Source organism: Anarhichas minor, unplaced genomic scaffold (assembly GCF_050575085.1).
Source record: "Anarhichas minor isolate MPS153535 unplaced genomic scaffold, ASM5057508v1 ptg000062l, whole genome shotgun sequence".
Classification (NCBI taxonomy): Eukaryota; Metazoa; Chordata; class Actinopteri; order Perciformes; family Anarhichadidae; genus Anarhichas; species Anarhichas minor.
Genome location: NW_027466508.1, coordinates 6,540,588 through 6,559,351, shown reverse-complemented (window position 1 = coordinate 6,559,351; position 18,764 = coordinate 6,540,588). Strand labels below are relative to the sequence as shown.

General features: G+C 42.5%; 2 protein-coding genes across 4 annotated transcripts in view; one reads left to right on the top strand and one right to left on the bottom strand.

The window, feature by feature from the left end:
* Positions 1-5,034, bottom strand: part of phkb (phosphorylase kinase, beta) — an 87,461-nt gene extending 82,427 nt beyond the window's left edge. For 2 of the 3 annotated variants that reach the window (XM_076078033.1, XM_076078032.1), the window contains exons 1-2: positions 4,948-5,011; positions 2,377-2,463 (exon numbers count right to left, since the gene is read on the bottom strand). In XM_076078033.1, coding sequence (XP_075934148.1) covers positions 2,377-2,463; positions 4,948-5,011 — 151 coding nt within the window. Of the gene's footprint in view, positions 1-2,376; positions 2,464-3,738; positions 3,845-4,947 lie in introns of all 3 variants that reach the window. The other variant, XM_076078030.1, reaches the window with a different exon arrangement.
* A 338-nt stretch (positions 5,035-5,372) lies between these two features.
* The window catches only part of itfg1 (integrin alpha FG-GAP repeat containing 1), a 121,461-nt gene continuing 108,069 nt past the window's right edge, over positions 5,373-18,764 (top strand). Inside the window, exons 1-6 of the mRNA XM_076077925.1 lie at positions 5,373-5,752; positions 6,005-6,089; positions 6,302-6,435; positions 7,048-7,105; positions 7,552-7,641; positions 7,756-7,850. Of these exons, the coding sequence (XP_075934040.1) occupies positions 5,575-5,752; positions 6,005-6,089; positions 6,302-6,435; positions 7,048-7,105; positions 7,552-7,641; positions 7,756-7,850 (640 nt within the window). The 5' untranslated portion in view covers positions 5,373-5,574. The remainder of the gene's footprint in view (positions 5,753-6,004; positions 6,090-6,301; positions 6,436-7,047; positions 7,106-7,551; positions 7,642-7,755; positions 7,851-18,764) is intronic.

Genomic DNA, 18,764 nt, shown 5'->3' with positions numbered 1-18,764 from the left:
TGTATGATTGTAGTGCATTTGTCTTGAAAAGAAACACAACCAGAATTTTTTTATAGCACTTAAAGCTCAGAAGCACCTCCTAAGAGCACGCAGGTTGTTGTTTTTTGTCTACTGTACAGTATAGTACATTTTTGTTACTTCAACAAGAGCAACTGGGAAAAGCCGAGCTTACGTCCACGGTGGCCATATCAGCACTGATCCCTGGGGACAGCGTCCTGAGCTGCATTACCAGAATCTAACAGCCAGAGGCAACACACGATCCTGCCTTCTGCACACGAAACCAAACTCTATCTGCTGAGACAAAGTTGTGTGTCTGGCCTTTCCATTCTGTCGATGCCTACTGTTAAATAATGTCAAGATATAAATTGTTTTGTTTCACCGTGTCTTTTGGTTCACTACTACTTCTGTACCTCCAGCTACATCTCCTCTCCCTGAGGCTTAATCCGGTGTGGACACAAACCATCCTAACGGCAGACAGGTGTAACTAATAAGATTAATAACGGCTGCATTCAGTTTAGGTGTTGCAGTGCCAGGGCCTAGCTATTGTGCGCGTTGGCTCACTGGCACAGCTAAGTGGAACGGAACCATCATTAATGCCATTAGTTACACCTGTGCTTTTATGTAATGACGAGTCAAAACCCCTGACACGAAAATGGCCTATCATTAAACAAACAGATGTCCATTTGAAGTGGGTGCACTGGCATTGCATCAAATTTGAAATGTTAGCCCACTGCTGTCAAATATGGTGGTTAACCTTCTGCCAGCCTAATGGCCCAGGCAGTCACACATGAGCTCATGACAGCAATATTTCATACCAAATTCAGTTTCTTTTTAATAGAATCTTCACTTCGGTATTAAAGCCGGTGTCACTTTGTTTACATCCAAATTTTGGTTAGGTCCGAAATCGAGAATGCTACATGTTTAGCTGCGTGGCCGTTGGGCGTAATTTCTTCGTGCGTACTGGGAGGTAGCACTGGCTGGCACAGCACTGCAGTCACAGCTGCAGGTAATTAAGTAATCAGTACTAATGTGTATTTATCTCTCCTGCGGTGAGGCTGGAGACTCTTCCACTGATTACACATGCCAGGCTCATCACCTGGAATTGGGTTGCTGCAGCTATTTGTCAGTCCATTGCCATCCATCCTTAGATCCTAACAACTAACCTGGCTCGTTTCAAACTAGAGATTTGAGATGAGCTTTTGTAGATGCAGGCATGACTTATTTTTTGATGTTGAAAATATGCACATCACAGTTTGTAGCAGTATTTAGAATGAGCGGGAAATACAAGATTATGCTTACTCACTCAACGTTATTTGGTCATATAGTCTAATCATTTTGGCATAATGTTTTGTTGGTTTAGGTTATGATTTTTGGTTTACATCATTATGAAACAGCATCTTTATCAAGTGTTGGTCAAATATGAAGACCATATAGCTTTATACTTCAATTTAGGTCATACTCCATTAGCGACCATCGATAATAATCGCTGTTACACATGGCGGTATGTGTAAATATTTAGTAATAAGTAATCTCTCCATGCTAGTTTGTGTACATAGTTATATTGCAGTGAGGAAAACTGTGTAGCTACTCTATTTCTGTTTGATATGGCTAATATGTTTGAGGAAAATTCAACCATAAAGTAAACATACATCGTGTGTGTGTGCTTTTGTGCATGAGTGTGTGATGGAAATCCCGTCCTTGCTAGGTCAATATCATTCAAGCTAAATGGCAATTTCTTTAAAAACAATTAAAAAGCACACTCAGTAATATTCTAGGAAAAGACCCTTAAGGTACATTTTCTATTCTATTCTAGTTTGTTTGAGCAGAAACAAAAGTCCACACTTGGCTGGAGTAGCCTGATAGTCCACTGTTGGTAATGTAGGAATGTATGTGTGTGTGGTACACGATGGGATCTTCTCTATCCACATCTGGTCTCTTCCATCCTATCCTTGTTGAAAAACAGATTATCTGGTGCAGCAACTCCCACATGATCCTCCACTGAAGCCCGACTAACAAACACTACCAGCTGAGTGCAGTGCCAAACCAAGTCAAGACACCTTATGTGGAATTAAATTCAGGTCAGCACTTGCTGAGTGAATGTTTTTGTTTCTGTAACACCAGCGAACCCCCGATGCCGCTTTTATCTTGCCAGCCGAAAAACAACTTCTCTCTAAACCAGACAGTACGTCTGCAAGATGTAATCGCTATACCCAAGGCTGCAATTTGAGCATATTGCAATGACAAAACAACCGGCAGCTTCACGGTCGCATACATTAGCTGACATTTGTTTCAGATAGCTTTGCATTATATGTAGCTCTAAACTTTAGGTGAGCCCCGTCTCATAGTACTGCTAAGTTTTCAACAGTGAACACTTACCGGCATTGTAATAGCGGTCCAGCTTCTCCCATAGGGGCTCATCCTCACGCTGGAGATTGGACAGTTTGAGAGGTTCATAGATGGAACCTGAGGAGAGACAAATCTATTACAAACCAACTTTAAAAAGTGTTACAGTTACAAATAGTGAACTACAGCATCTTTTCTACAAAAAAATAATGCCTTTGTTGTCTCATGAATCTTTAAAAAATAAAATACTAAAAATGATTCTCAATTATGTCTCTTTAACAACATTATGCCTTCATGACTAAACTGAACTGAGGTCAAATTGATTGTTTTCATCTTAGAGTTACTTAGTGATGTTTTTTCAATCTTGAGACAATAGTGTTATTTCATATAGTCCAATGTGTAGATGAAAAAGGTCTGCAGTCAGCAGTTGCTTGTGAATATCTTTTTTTCATAAAATTATCTTATTCACGAGTAATTTAATAAAATAAAATACAAAGTAAAGAAAAAAAACAAAAAACAAAACAATGCAAACACATGCCATCAATAAACTCTGTTTTTCACTGCAACACATCGCATCACAAAGGGCTCAGCACACAAAACAATATTCAAGCCCCGAGCTGAAGATTCAAATGGTAACGTGGCTCGCCAACAGATATTTCCAAACGTGTTCCGCTGAGCTGAGAGAGAGCCGGAGTTTGAGGAAAACCCCCATCTGTTAGACTTTCTCTATTTTCAGACACTTTTCCCTCTGCTGAGATTTGCATTTTAATAGATTCGACCTTGGGTCAATACCACAGGTACTGAAAAATTCACATTCTGGCTGAAATTAGCATAATTTCCATCAGCTTAAAAGTTGCAGGGGACAAAGCCAATCCATCTCTTTTTAAAGATAACACTCCAAAAGAGCATAGAGGAGGTCCAATATTCCAATTTAAATTTCTAACATGAGATCAGACAACTGTGGGTATTCGGCGTTTGGCTGGTTTTAAACAATCCCATGACTAACTTGACACTAATATAGATGCAGTATGTCATATGACCTGATTAATACTGTACATTTATTTGGTGTCACTTCTGGGTCTCTCACGTTTACTGTGGAGGAGCAAGGAGATTATTCATATGGCTGAACCAACATGAGACACACATGAGTTTTGCCAACAGCCCAAAAGAGCGCGAGCATGTGGATGCCTTGTGTTTTGTTTTCTCGTGATCAGAAAATAATTATGCTGTGATCTCAACATCGCGGGCTGCCTCCTATTCGGGAAATAAAGTATAATAACCTTCTCATGTTCGGATAAGGAAAAAGATTTCCTCGCGCTCTTTACCCGTGTCCTCTCTGGCCTTCTGTGTGTGGCCGACTGCATTGTTTTCCTCTTTTGTGCCGCCACTACTTACCAAGTCGGTGTGCTTTCCGATGAGGCCGGGCACTCGCGGCCACTGAAGCGGCCATTCTCAAAAGGTGAAATTAAGGCCAATCGTCTCTCTCAGCTAAATCACAAATCTACAGCAATTCACAGGAAGGAGTTAGTAGCATAGAGTTAGATTTGTTGTTTTAGACATGCATGAATCAACAATGAATTACACCCTGGGTGATGAGGATCATGTACAGCAAGCAAGGAATTACAATGCATTGTATATACTTAGGAATGCTAGTTATGTTAACCCTTATAGAGAGTCAAGATGAAATATTATATGATGGTAATGTAATTATGAGAAGAACTTCAGTAAATTGAGACAGCACTTGACTGATTATTGCCCTTGATACTTCAAAATGCTATGGTCTCATGATGCTGCACTGCTGTGTTAATACTGAGAATGGATGCACCTTATCACATATGTTCCCTTTGATTGATAGACAAGTCATAATAGCTGCCCTCAGATGAGGAGATGTTGTCCTTTGCAAGCTGCCTTTTAGCAGGTACAGAATCCCCAAACGACAGCAGTTATTATGACACTACTAGATGATTTATGGAGGGACAATGTTAGGAATTCTTTGTTTAGCACACCACAAAAAAGCAGTATGACAACAAAGAATGTACGGATAGAATAACTGACTACATTTACAATCAGTGTAGTCTGAGAGTGAATTTGGAATAACCTGGTCATAATGTATATTATTTTTCTCAGTTGTATCACTTAAAAAAATGGTGACCCTACAGCTATTGTTAAGGTTTTTATTCATTTGTTGTTGTTGTTGTTGTAATCCTTGCAATGTACAACAACCTTCAAAGTTGTATGATGGGATCACTTTCCCTCCATGCTGACTACCAGTGTAGTGATAGCACAGTCTACCAGCTTCCACCACGGGCCCCACCACTCACAACCACATGCAGCGCGCACACAGTACAGTTAACTAAGGGGTGAGGTGTAACAGCAAAGGGGAGACCTGTTGAGAGGCTCTTAAAATAGCCCCTGGTTGCTGCACATTTACACCTCTGACCTTTAACGCTTGTACCGTCAGTGCAGTGGACAAATGCAATGGGCAGATCAGGTCAATTTTACCCCGTGTAGAGTGGCTTTACAAACACACGGTCTCACACAAGCACAACAGAAACAATCGGACGTGTCACGCCGCACGGTGTCATGCGAAGTAATAAGTCTGACCTGATCTTTTTGATCGGGCTTTGAATTCCAAGAGTTTCCATCCGACATCCGCAAGGCTCGCCATGTTTACACACTGTCCAATTCGCCAGAATGTTAAAAGATTTCCGGTGACTTCCTTCAAAATAAAATGGAGGTAGCAAGGCTCCCGAAGAACAACATAAGTATACACATTTGAAGTGGCCTTTTAATAGCAAATTCATGACAGTAAAACGTTTAATGTCATATTAATGAGTATCATTGTATTTAATTTAAAAATGTATTCACTTTACTTTCTTATGAGCCTGATAGTTTATTTATTTTGAAGATCAACTTCACTTCCGACTTAGCTCTAGCTAACCTTTTCTAGCTTGATGCAGTTATGAACTTTCAAACTACCCGTAGCACGACACTGCCGTAAACGAGGAAACTCTAGTGTCGCATTGTGTAACGCAAACCTTATTCTGGTGCATTTATTCCACCTCTTTCTAATACAATACATGCAGCATAGCGGCTATCTAAATTATAAAATAATATTTAATCTATAACACCATTTAATCGAACGAAGCTGCTATTTCACTATGCCATAAAGCGGTGTGCCGTAATACAGTTAGTGTTGTTGTGAGGAGCTGCACTTGCACTAGAGGAAGGATGTGGAGATTCAAATTCAATATTTGGGCATTTTTGTTACTTTTTGTGGGACAGTATAGCGCATTTGCTCTTCAAGATGTAACGGCCGACCTTTTCGGTGCCGAAAATTATGGGACGGTGGCGGCGTTTGGAGATTTTGATGCGGATAAACAGACAGACATCTTCATCATCAGAGGACGTACGTTAGAGCTTCAGTAACGTTTCCTTGCTCGTGTTTGCACACGTCACGTATAGTGTTTTAACAATGTGTTTAGGGTAGTTGTATGAAATGAATTGCTATACTTCCGTAGATATTTACCTTTATAGTTTGTCTAACATGGCTCCGTGCTTACAAGTCCGTCGCTATATTTCTTTGAAAACGACTTAACAGTTGTGGTGAAGATGAAATTAGCTGTGTATACATGCCTATGTTGACTTCTTACTGTTTCAGAGGCTGAACTGGTGATCTTCTTGGCTGACTCGAAAACACCTTACTTCAAGCCCAAAGTTAACATCTCAAAGGACATTTTCCCGAGGTACATGCCACTTTCAGGGCTATTTTCCTTTCAATACATTCCAGTTACACATTATATGTACATGTGTCCTCATTTCCTCTTTTCTTCCTGTCAGTACTGAGGAAGTGACTCACGTTTCAGGGTGGCAATGTTTACTTTTTAGGAGGTGGGAATAGCTCCACATAAGAGCAGAGTCATTGTCTCTCACTTTAATGGACAATCTTCCTGTTCAGGGACACCGTCATCACCAGCGTGGTTCCTGGGGACTATGACGGAGACTCTCAGATGGATGTCCTTCTTACAGCTCAGATCCTGACCTCCAAGATGACAACTGTGTTCATCTTTTGGGGGAACAACCAGACATTAGGTACAGCTTTAACAGCGAATGGGTGCTGAGGGTGGGTGGGGGCCAGAGAAAACGCAGATGATGGGTGTAGCTCACACAAATTAAGATTGGAGTAGAGCCGTTGTTGTTGTTGTTGTTGTTGTTGTTGTTGTTGTTGTTGTTGTTGTTGTTTTGCTCCACCTGCAATGACAAGTGAGTGTGTCCGTTATGGAGAAGGTGTATGAATCTGATGTATTTGGGAATGATAAATGATAAAACCACATGTTATGAACCATATAGACAGATTTAACAGAAAATAAACTGTGGTGATGCTCATCAAGCAAACACATCAGTTACAAAGTTTATACAGATAGCAAGTATTATACGGTTCAGGGTTTTATTTTAGTAGCACTTAATTATAACAGAAAATAAAGAACCTTAGTCAAATTCATCAGCCCCCCTTTTTGCTGGAAGACAGGCTGTCATTTTTGTTTTTTTATATCAGATTTCCTCATGTGCCCAAATCAATATCGAACTCAACTTTGCTCATAGCTGTTGACATTTGAACCAAGTAAAATCAGTTTAGCCTGACTTGGATCAGCGCGCTGGCTTTCTACGCTGTGTGGGCTTGTTGAAACTGTTCTTCTTCTGCAGATGTGAGTGGGTGGCTCATGCTGAACAAGACCTTTACAGATCAACCTCTTGTTATGGAGTAAGTATCAGTCTGAACGTCGCTTACATAAGTTCTACTGTGGATGTTTTGCTCAGGATGCCGGTCATGGAAAAACAAATGTGCCTTATGTTTAGTTTTGCTAGATTTCTATGTTCAAACATTTTAAAATATTGTTCCATGTCAATACACACGTTTGATTTATTTTTTATTATTATACTTCCCGTGTCAGATGAATGTACACCGACTTACCAGTTTATTAGATACTCTTGTGCGATCAAATAAAAACCACTACTGTAATTTAAATTCTGCCCGCCCAAAATGAGTGCAAATGCAAAAACATATTTAAAAGACTTTATATGATGCAGTTGAATACGACAGCATAGAGATGTATCTACGCCTCTCTGACAGCGTCAACAGGTTTATACGGTATGAACATAAGCTGTTACCTCAGTGCACGTTTTAATAAAGTGGAACTCTTCCCACAGTTTCAATGGGGACATGATCCCGGACATTTTCGGAGTCACCAATACTCAGAATATACCCCTGCTCACTGAAGTGTGCTATCTCACCAAAAGGTAATGTAATCATTCTCAAACTGGCTCAGAATTTTGTGTGTTTATTTCTGATTCTCTCACACCTTGAATTGCTTTCTAAAATGTGCAGCTTTGTGTTTCTTTCCTCTCCTTTAGGGTTCCTGTGTGGGGGAAAGCACTGAGTTCATCTGTCGACATGCGCAACCCTCACTCCAACGCTTTCATTGACCTCAACAAGGACTTCACCGCTGGTGAGTCAAGTGGTGTTTGCGCAATCTCAAAAGAATGAGAAACAAATGTAAGATGCATACCCGTCAGGAAAGCTTTGCTCTACACGCATCAGTGTTATCAGATCTTTGCCTTTTCAGCTACGAAAACTGACCTTTTTTTTTTTTTTTTTTTAAATCGACAAAACCTCTTAATTTTTTAACAGCAGATGAAGTGAGCGTAAAAGGCCGTTCTATAATGGAAGAACGAGCTTTAGTACAATGTGACAGTCAGCGTTTTCCCTTCTAGAATGTACATATTCAAGACACTAGGGGCGTTATTACTAAGCCCACCACTGATTATTATCATCTGGAATATTACATTTAGCCCATCTGCATGTTTTCATTATAGCTATTTAACAACACTGAGCACATAAGTGAACACAACTAGAAAACCAAACGTACTCACCTCCCCTCAGACCCCGCTGTCTGCCAAGCACCTCGCATTCTTGACTGCACTTTGTGCCACCTGCCATTCATTATAACTGGGACCTAAATCCCTTTAGCCTTACTGTATTTTGTTCTTCCACGATGGGCTTTCAGTGTTTTTCTGCGTGAATCAATAAGTGTCATCAATGTGTTGGAGACAGCAAGGTGTAGAACAAGACACAGTTGAGTTCTGGATTGAGACTCAAGAAACTAAAGTGGAACAAAGAACAACCATCACTGAAATGACAAATCCTTTTGGGGAATCGGAACATTGAAATGGGGCGTAAGTCTGCACGTTAAAGCCGATCGATAAGTTCCTGTTGCGCAGTGTTGGAAAGTATTCAGAGTACAGTTACTTGCGTACAATTTTGAGGACCTTTTAGCTTTACTTGAGTGTTTCTATTTTCGGCTACTTTGATTTTTCATAAAGAAAACATCCCTCTTAGATACTGATTAACCCATATATTCATTTTTCATATATGATGGCATAATCTCATAAGAGACATTGAGTCGAGGAACGAGCACTAGTAAAGGCAGTAGTACAAATCTGGCCAGTTGGATTATTAAAAACTTGACAATTAGTTAAAAGAATAAATGTCGAAATCTGTGTGGAAATTGCACTTTTAAAACACAATTCCCAGCACAAACACTATAGTTTAACAATTCATTGCTTTTATTTATTTATTTAGGAGGACTGTATGGTGCACAACCAGCAGCTCATGTGCAGTTTCTTCCCAGTTTCCTCCTCTTTTTCTATTTCCTGGTACATTTGAGCTGCCAATGCCACAAGAAAACCCTGCTTACATTTGCAGTGCTCAGTGTCTCATTGGGACATGCAGTCCATGTGATCAGTTTATTAAAAGATCTACTGTATGTAGAAGAGTAGTAACACATTTTCAGATGCTGCCTTCTGTTCTTACTTGCGACATTCCTTAAGAACTCATAGGATGAAGAGATTGTGTAGTTGTGAACTTGATACCCACAGGCATTGCCTTCCACAAAGTTCCCCCCCCCCCCCCCCCCCGAGGAAACTCCAGGACCAAGTCAAGTGACCAAAACATCCGTTGAAAGCCACCAATTTTCAAGTTGACTTAGAGAGAACGTAACAGCCATTTTCTTCACCAGTGAATGGAGAAATCACCTCCTTCTTGATTTACAGCATCTCACTCCTGTCCGTCTGCCCACCAAGTGTAGCGCTGTCACTTAGACTTATGGGAGGATTTTTTATTTATTTTTCCCCCCTCTGGAAACTAATCCTCGTGTTTAAGGTAATCGGAGAGGATTTAGTCGTGTCATACTCGCAGCAGGTATCTTTTTGTGCTCTGTGGTTTTATTCCCAGGGCTGTCACAGTTTAACCAGAGCAGATTTTAATTAATATTTAATCTGTTTAAGGATTAGGAGAAAGTCAATGCACTTCCACTTTTTTTGGGGCAGACTTAAATATGTTCTGGTAGCAATATTTGTTGTTTTGGGGTATATTTGAATACAGATTGTACTGTTCCTGCAACTCATCAGTCAGAGTGATGGCCTGCATGTCAGCCTTTCTCTAGGAGTCACCGCTTACTTCCTTTTTCACACCCATGTCTACACACACACAAGGACAGTGGTCATTAACTCCTCGTGACCTCCTAAGTGTGTTCAGCTGCCTTCAGCTCGCTGCGGGTGGATACGCAGAGCTCGAGGAGGAGAACCAGTGGCGAAAGAAAACCCTACTGTCGGCTACATCTGGTGGATGTCAGACTCTTTGGCTGCCACTGTGTGTGGGGGTATGCAGATGGGTGGGAGAAAGAGAGAGAGAGCAAAGCAAGCAGGCAGGAAGGGAAGGGAAGGAGAAATAAAGCTGAGTCTGAGAGGACGATGGTTGGATGAGTGGTTTGAAAGAAAAGGATGGTAGGAAAGATAAAGGGCAGAGGAGGGAGACGAGCGAGGCACTGGGCGAGTCTTCTTCATGGCTCAGCTCACGGTCTGCTGTGACCACCTGCTACTCTAAGCGGGACCGGCTGGGGCACCACAGTGCGGCTTAAGCAGGGAGAGAGTGACTTTTAAAGGAGCTGTATGTAACACTCAGAGCATTAATATAGCAGCACACAACTATTTGCGAGGTACAGATATAGCGGAGTAATGGCGTCCCGAGCTCTCCCTCGGTGTGTGTTGTCCGAGCTTCTTTTTGCTCTGTTGACATAGCCGGGCCGGAGCGCGTCCTTTTTAAAGCTTGTTCGTGCATGTAGGCGTAGCCCCACTGGTTAGCTCACGGCTGCTCTCATACTCCTACTGCTGTCAGCACTCTCACCGTCGTTTACACTGTTGGCACGTTTAGCACGGTTAGTTGTGAGCCGCCGTCTCGCCCTCGCCAAGTTCAGAGCCATTGCGAGGCAATGGAAATGCTCCCGATCTCAGATCATGCTCATTTAAAGACAGGCTGGGTCTCACTAGTTAGCCAGTTTAAGGTTGATAAGAGTTTGAAGCTTTTCAGCGGCCTTAGATGTTTTTATAGATTCATACTGTCTTCATGATATGAAGGAGGTGCTATTTTAGAAATGCCCCTCAATAAACGGTACAACTCAACAATACCACGAACTAAAGCTTCCAAATGACCATATAGACAGTCAACACGCAGTAAGCTTCTTGAAGGTTCAATGTGATCTGGGAACATCTCTCCTCTATAGTGCGTCCATACAATCTAAACGTACAGCCATTGGTTAAGAAAGGGGACAAAAGCCAAGTATGAGCAGGACACAGCCGGTGTCTGTATAGTGTGTTTATGGTCTTAAATCCAAAGTGAAAGAAAAGAGAATACGACTTGTATCTTTGTTTCTAGCTCAGAGTGATTTAAAGATGCCTTAACATTGTTTAATATTTATGAGTATAAAATGAGGCATGAATGCACATTAATCTTATACATCTTAATTAAAGTCAAGCAGAGTTGAGTTACTGTGGAGAATAAGCGTGAAACACTCGAAAATGCAAATTGCACAAACGGGGAAAATGATAGAAGTTAACCACCGTGTTTGAATTAAACGGAGGCAGATACTGGAGGGGCACTTGATGAGTTTGTCTAAAATGAGTGTACAGAGAAGGGACTAACTAGATCTACTGAACAGCCAATCGCAGGACAAAGACTGCTCATGAATATTCATAATGGCAGTGGGACGCCTTGCCTCTCAGGTGTTCATGCGTGGAAGTGTCCCGCCTCTCACCTCCCAGTACAGTGAGCTACTTTGTTAGCGTGGTCCAAGGAGGCTGAGGGCTGTTTCTGGGGCCCTTTGTCACGACTCCAATTTCAGTCCAATGTCATAGCTGTAAACAGTCCCTTGGTAGTGTATTGGCTGCCCTCACTACATCAGCACTGCCAGAGAGAAAAAAAAAGAACTCTGGAATTATTTCCTGGCTGGTGTCAAGGCCTCATTTAGCCCGCTTATTGTACTCTCCAGCCAACCGACCTGGAGACGACACACCGCATACGGCTCGTAATCTCTTTTGTTATTATCGCGCTCCTCCAGCCAGTGTCTTTAACAGCAGCGCATTCATAACGGCTTTGCGTTCGTCCTCTTTTTGCCAGTTATTTTGTCTCTGTCCTCGCACATTGAGGGATTTCAGGTCTCTTAAAGGAAGTTATTGTCCCCCCCAGCTCACTATATGACTTTTGTACTAAATCTGGAGTTCATAGTGTAAGTAAAGACAAGACAACGGAGTGGACGAAATATCACATGAGAGAGGTTTATGCGGCTTTGCACATATCCACTGAGTTAACATGTCGTCAACATTTTGCCAGAGTAACACTAAGCCGGTCTAATAGTCAGCGCCTACTGTGGAAACAGTGTTACGTACAGTATATTGTTGTCTTTTCTTTGCACCACAAAAGCAAAGACATCATTAAGCATTGAGCCGGCTTTGTAGACAAAGTGGTTCTGTTCTGGTTACTCCTCACCACAGTGACAACTAATTAGCAGGAAAACGGCGTTTGCAGGACAGCCAGGAGGTTCAGATGTATACACTACACTGATGTGAGCAGGTGCTCCAATAGCCCTCAAAGCGTCCGTAAGCATCAAAGCCAAATGACCACAGATATTCGCCCGTATTACTTCGGTCTCCAGTTCAGGATCACGGTATCCCACAGGGGCCACTTCACAACATGTGACATCAGAAAGAGCCCCGCTGGGCAGGGAAGCTGTCTGCAGCAAGACGGGAACTTGTTTGAGGGGAAAAGGCAGTAATTGCAAAGTAATTATAGATGCCATTTTGAGAAAAAAACGTGCCCAAAGACGGCAATACAGGAGCCATTGCTAGGCAACGGCTATGGTAATGCTCTGTGCAGTATCCAATTAAACTGGCTCTGTGTCGAAGTGGCTTGTTGATTGTCTGACTAATAATGTGGTGGTGGGGGCAAGAGAACAGATTTGCCACTGAACAAGGGAGGCCAAGAAGAAGAATGGATTATACAGGGTTTAAGTTTACATTTGGATGGCAGAGTCTGGCACTTTAAATCGCCGTTTTGGTAATCAGAGTACTGTCACAGGGAGAGGAGGAATATTGCAAGGGTTTTGGATAATAGTACTGGCAATTCCTTTCTCTAATAATGATAATAATGTCTTATTGCTTCCCAACTACTTGTTTTTCTCTCTCGGGTCTGTGGGGGCCAAACTACTCCCCTCAGGCCAACTGTGGCCCGCTGACAATTTTTAAAAGGCCTGAAAGCTTTCATTTACAAGCCGAGTTCAGAGCTGAATTGAATGACCCGCTGCCATCAAAATGAGTACTATAGCAAGCAGGGTCACAGCCCAACAGAATTCATGGGCCCATGGACCGAGACTCTGGTCATCAAGTAGCTTGGTTTGTTTCTTGTTGTTTCTTTTGTAAGACAAAAGAAACAACAATATGTCACTGATAGGATCTGCATTTGTGTGATTGCAGAGAAAATCCTTATGTGATTGACTGTTGGACTGTTGGAAGTGTTTTTCCAATATTTAAGTTTTTTTTACATCCTCACAAATCAAACTACTTGGGCGAGTATTTAAAAAGCATTTTTTTCTTCGATGGAGGAAAAAGCTGGTGTGGATAGAATGCCAAAACAAAACATAATTGATTTGGTTGTATTAAAATATCTAAACCGGTCTACACAAAGCACAGAGAGAAGCATAACCCAGTGCTAAACCCTCGGCACCCACAGCCACATGTAGCCGACGTCTTCATAAACACATCACTTGCATTCACTGCTGTTCCTCGCATTGTAATTTCCCCACATTCTAGAGATCTGGAGTGAGCTCACAGGCATGTTCGGAGCGCCTGGTGCAGTGCGCCAGTCCTTTGAGGTATGTCGTTTGTAGCATTTCCGCCTCCAGGAACGCTGGTGCAGCGTCAAACGGGCAAAAGAGACGCTGGGTTTATTTTGATGAACATGTGTTGTTTTTTTAGCAGATAAGTGAATAGTAGGAATGAAGGAGGCAGAACATTGAGCACTGTGACTGTTGCCTGAGGTTATAATGGCTACCCATGTTCTGTTCCAAAATACATTCCCTTGTCAAGAAGAGAACTGTACACGGACGTATACGAAGGGTGGTTCTGGATGTTGATGTGAGTCACTTCTTTTTAATTTACAACAACCTGAACTGACAGTCCGTTCTCTTCCCTCGCCCATCTCATCAAATACACTCTGTGCCCATTGGTGTCTGATACAGACCCATCGAGGCACCCTTTAGAGTATGTATGGGACACATTGGGCTTTCAACTACCTCCAATGTTAACTTATCTGCATCATTAGACGGTCGACTTATTTTACCGTACTTTTGTTCCGTAACTTCCGTACTTAACTAATGGCAGTTACTTAAATAATATACTTTTATTTTTACCCAAACCACCATCTTTTCCTAAACCTAACCAAGTAGTTTTGTTGCGTAAGTGAGCTGAAAACCTACGTTGTGAGTTTATTTTGAAAAGACAATATGCACGTAACGAGCAGAAACTGACGAGTTGGGAGTAGGAACGTGCTGTCACTGAGGTATTTGTAAAAAATAATGTATCGCTGTTTTGTCATAAAACAGATAATCAAAAAAAAAAGTAAAAGCCATGCTAGTGGACTGACTGTATGGATGGCAATGTCTGCCTGTTTGTTGGTCGCTCCACCACTTTGGTACCACCTGAAATATTGCGAGGGATTTGGATGGATTGCCATGACATTTAGTAAAGACATTGCTGGTCCTTAGAGGATGAAATCCACTGACTTGGGTGACATTTCAAAAAAAAAAAAAAAAAAAGACTGTAATTTCATCTTGCGCCACCATGATTACATATCCACTGAAATATCTTAAGATATACAAGATGGATTTGCTCTAAGCTTGGCACTGACATTCAGGGTTCCCAGAGGATGTATCCCTGTACTTATGTTTTTGTCCAAATACCCGCAAAACGATTGCCATTCCCATCACAACACTATCTGGCCTTGGTCATGACTTTGGTCTAGCATTCGGTAGCCTTGACTACAACGCTAATATCTGCGTCCTCTGCAATTTCTAACTGGACAGATGTTGCACACTGTCGAGGCACAACTGCGTTTGGCAGGTCCGCTGGTTCTGCAACAAGCAACAGACTGGCAAAGTAACTACAGAAACCTCAGTGCTAATGCGGACAAAAAAACATATTTTGATTCATTGTTCTACAGTTTTTACTGCATATCGACAGTGTTAAAGTCTGTAGAGACGGACGCATTGAAAAAGGTCCCAGGAATAACGTTGTTAAGCTAAAACTTCTCTCACTGCGAACAACTCCCTCCTGTCAGTCCTCCCCGGTATCTCCATCCAAAACACCTGGCAACGTCTTCTTCTTTTTAACGAAAGCTTTTTAAAGTACCGCCTGGGGATCCACGTTTTTAATTACAATACAAATAGATGTGTGACTGTGATGAGCAACATAATGTGATAGAGATTGTCCGGATTCAATTTTATAGCGGTGTTCCCAGAGACAAAAACAGAGTTATTTTTAGAATCCTAATGGATCATTACCAGGAAGAGGCAACTATTTCTTTCCCCAGATTGTCAGTGATTATTTTTGTGTTTTAAAACAGTCAAAACTAGTTGAATTAATGCACATATCCAGATGCATAAAAATCAGTGTAAACTTGTTCGTAGGCACAAGGACAGAAATAAGCATTAAGTGTATAAATGTGCCTCTGATTGAACACTATTTAGTCTGTGGAAATAAAAAGGCAACCAGTGAAATTGGCAAACACTTAGTACGAACAATGTTTTACAATACGGCTACATTTCTCACCTTTTTATATTTCATATCCACCTTATCATATCATCCGCAGCTCTGAAGTAAGCGTGCACCTTCTTACCGCACATTCTTCTTCTGTGAAAACCAGTTTAGATGTGTGTAGATTCCCTGATGCACTGGGAAAGGTGCACTTAACTGCCCCCAGGACAGGCCTTTTTTTAACGTTTTTAAAAAGGCACAAACGTGGCTTAATAAGCACTGTCGTCCCAGTCTGCAGTATTTCAGGTTTTATATGTCTTCATCCTCGTGCAAAGCCGAGTGTTTTTACAACAATCTTAATATGTAAAGTTCCCTCTGTGAATGTAATTAGATTACTTTACACAAATAGAAAACATAGACTTATCATTGTATTCGATATGCAATGCACATCACTCCTGATGTTGGCAGGCTACACTGGTGCGTGTCTTGTCTACACACACACACACACACAAACACACTTGGCTCCAGTCCGCCAAATGAGCTTTACTCTGCTTGTTACAGTAGTTCGGTGATCAGTTTCTATTTACACACGCACACGCACATGTGGGGCATAAAGAAAGCGAGCAAAATAGCGTTGAAAGTGTGTGTGTGTGTGTGTGTGTATGTGTGTATATGTATATGAGAGGGTTTGGCCATAATCCTCCCCATAGCTACTGCACCTACGTCGTTCCCTGTAATGGTTTTAGGAGATTATTTCCTCCGGGAATAGCATTGCTCCATTCTACGCCGGCGTGTTTTGCCATGTTTGTAAATGAGCTGTTTGGATAGATCCGGGTGGAAGTCACACAGTGTGGAGTTAGAGCTACATATTGGCTTAGAGACGGATTTATTCTGCAGAGCTTTTCACTTTCTTGTGTGTGTGTGTGTGTGTGTGTGTGTGTGTGTGTGTGTGTGTGTGTGTGTGTGTGTGTGTGTGTGTGTGTGTGTGTGTGTGTGTGTGTGTGTGTGTGTGTGTGTGTGTGTGTGTGTGTGTGTGTGTGTGTGTGTGTGTGTGTGTGTGAGAGATTGACTTATGCATGTACATATTCATATAAATCAGCGTGGTTGCCATGACACTGATGGACATCATTCGGTCTTTATTTAAATGTTGCGACAAAGTTACTAAGCCAGCCATGTTGTAGCCTCTGGGGGAAAATAAAATAAAAAAATCTCTGAAAGAGAAAATCATTTGAAGAGAATCTTTCAACCCTCACAGCCTCTGTGAGACGTTTTAACTGAGGGGGAGAAATTGACTGTCATATCTCGCTGCATTAACAAGTGAAGTGTGTGTGTGTGTGTGTGAGTGAGTGCACAGCTCACCCTGAATGTTCTCTCTACTCGGACAAGGTAGCGGTACAAATTTTAAGGTTTTTCTCCTGCTCCGTCGTTCGACACTAGAGTAAATCGTCTTTGTGGGCTTTGGGCAAGTTTGGAAAAGCTCGTTTCACAGTCCGATGGTTCCTTGCTAGCAGAGGGACAGGGGCCACATATCAATGGAGGTGGCCGGTGAAGATCTTTGGCTGCAACCCCACACAGTTCCTCCTTGCACCCTCTAAAAGGTACACGCTTACATTGTGCGTTTTATCGAGTAACTTACTGAACTCCTATTAGATTGGAGCCGCACCCATGTTAGCATCTTGTCATCGTTTGGGTTTAATAGTTTTACTGATTACTTTTAGGCTGTGCAAAGACTGGTGTCCAGTTGCACCACAACCAACCGACTGGTTATAATACGGGCTTGATAAGCACGTGTCCCTTAAACTGTATGTCCTCCTTGTTAGCGTTATCCAAAGTTTTGCACAAGGCTGATTTAAAGCCTGCTGGAGGATCCGCCTTTTCTCACGGTCTGGCAAGTGACCCGCTGTGATTCTAACTGCAGGAGCAGGTCAAAACTCGTGCATGCTTAAGTGTGACTGTAGGCAGGACATGAGGATAACAGCTGGAGTCCCAAAAAGGTAACAGGAGATTTTTCCTTGCATTGAAACGAGCACCAGATATCGATTTTTGAAGGTCTGTATGTTTTCAGACTAACCTTATCGTCTGGCTCTCAGCGGTGAGGGAGCGTTGCCTCCCAACGTCTGTCGGAGGCAAAGTGTGTGTTTTCAGCGCTGAGGGCTGTGACATTTCCGTCCCTCCGTCCAGCTGAGGCATGGATCAGTCCGAGGGTTAAAGACGGCGGGGAACAAAATCGATGCACACAGACGGACACAGAGGGCTTGACTTGGCTTACAGCAGGACGGTGCACGGATGTACACAAGACACACAAACACAAAAAGAAGCATTCGCAGGCGCACGCACTTTGTGCTTTCATCTCATTTTGCCTCATTACCGTCAGCCTCATGCAAACTGCATCACACACACACACACACACACACACACACACCCCCCAAATGCTCACCCCTGTACCAGACAGGCTAATCTCACGCGTACACGCACTGTTGCAAGCACACACTCCTACACAACACACTCTGATGCACACACTCAATCCCACACAGAGACAGATTTATTATTATTTTTTTTTTGTGAACGTCTTATCCCCCTAAACAATCTTGGCCAACAACAATTTAAACAGACATAGTGGGCGTTGGAGCTATGAGATCAGTCGGCATAGCGGCCTTCCTTGAGCCCATCTCTCCAGCAACCCCGCGGGAATAGAGCGCACAACTGTGTGTCTGCACGTATGTGTGTGTGTGTGTGTGTGTCCTTTTGACAGCCAGCAGGGTATAGGAGTCACAGCTTGTTTACTGAGTAACAGGCTAACAAATAACCTGCTCAGGGGCATTAGAGACACGACAAAAAGAGAGGATCAGCTCTGTCCGTCTGTCTCTCTCGTTCCCCCTCTTGTCTGTTGTTCCCTCTGTCCCGCATCCTCTCCCGTTGTACTCTTTTTCTCCTACGGATTTTCGCCTCCTGTTGCCCCGCCAGCAGGCGCGCACAACCCTTAATGGCTCGGAGCTGTGGTGATGAGTGAGGCGACGGCACACTTGCACAAACACACACACACACACACGGCATATCGGACACTAATGCAGCGGCTGTCACATCCACTCTGCTCTGCAGCCTGGATGAACCGCCGCTGCCAGGCCTTTTACAGGTACAAGGAGGGGGATGTAATACCGATGCTGTTGTTACTCTTGTTGTTGGCCTCAGATTGCTTCTCCATATCGTCAGTAAAAAAAAGTTCCAGGGAAGAGAAGGAGAGAGAGGAAGTTTAAAAGGGAAGCATTTGTCTTCTGGTAGTG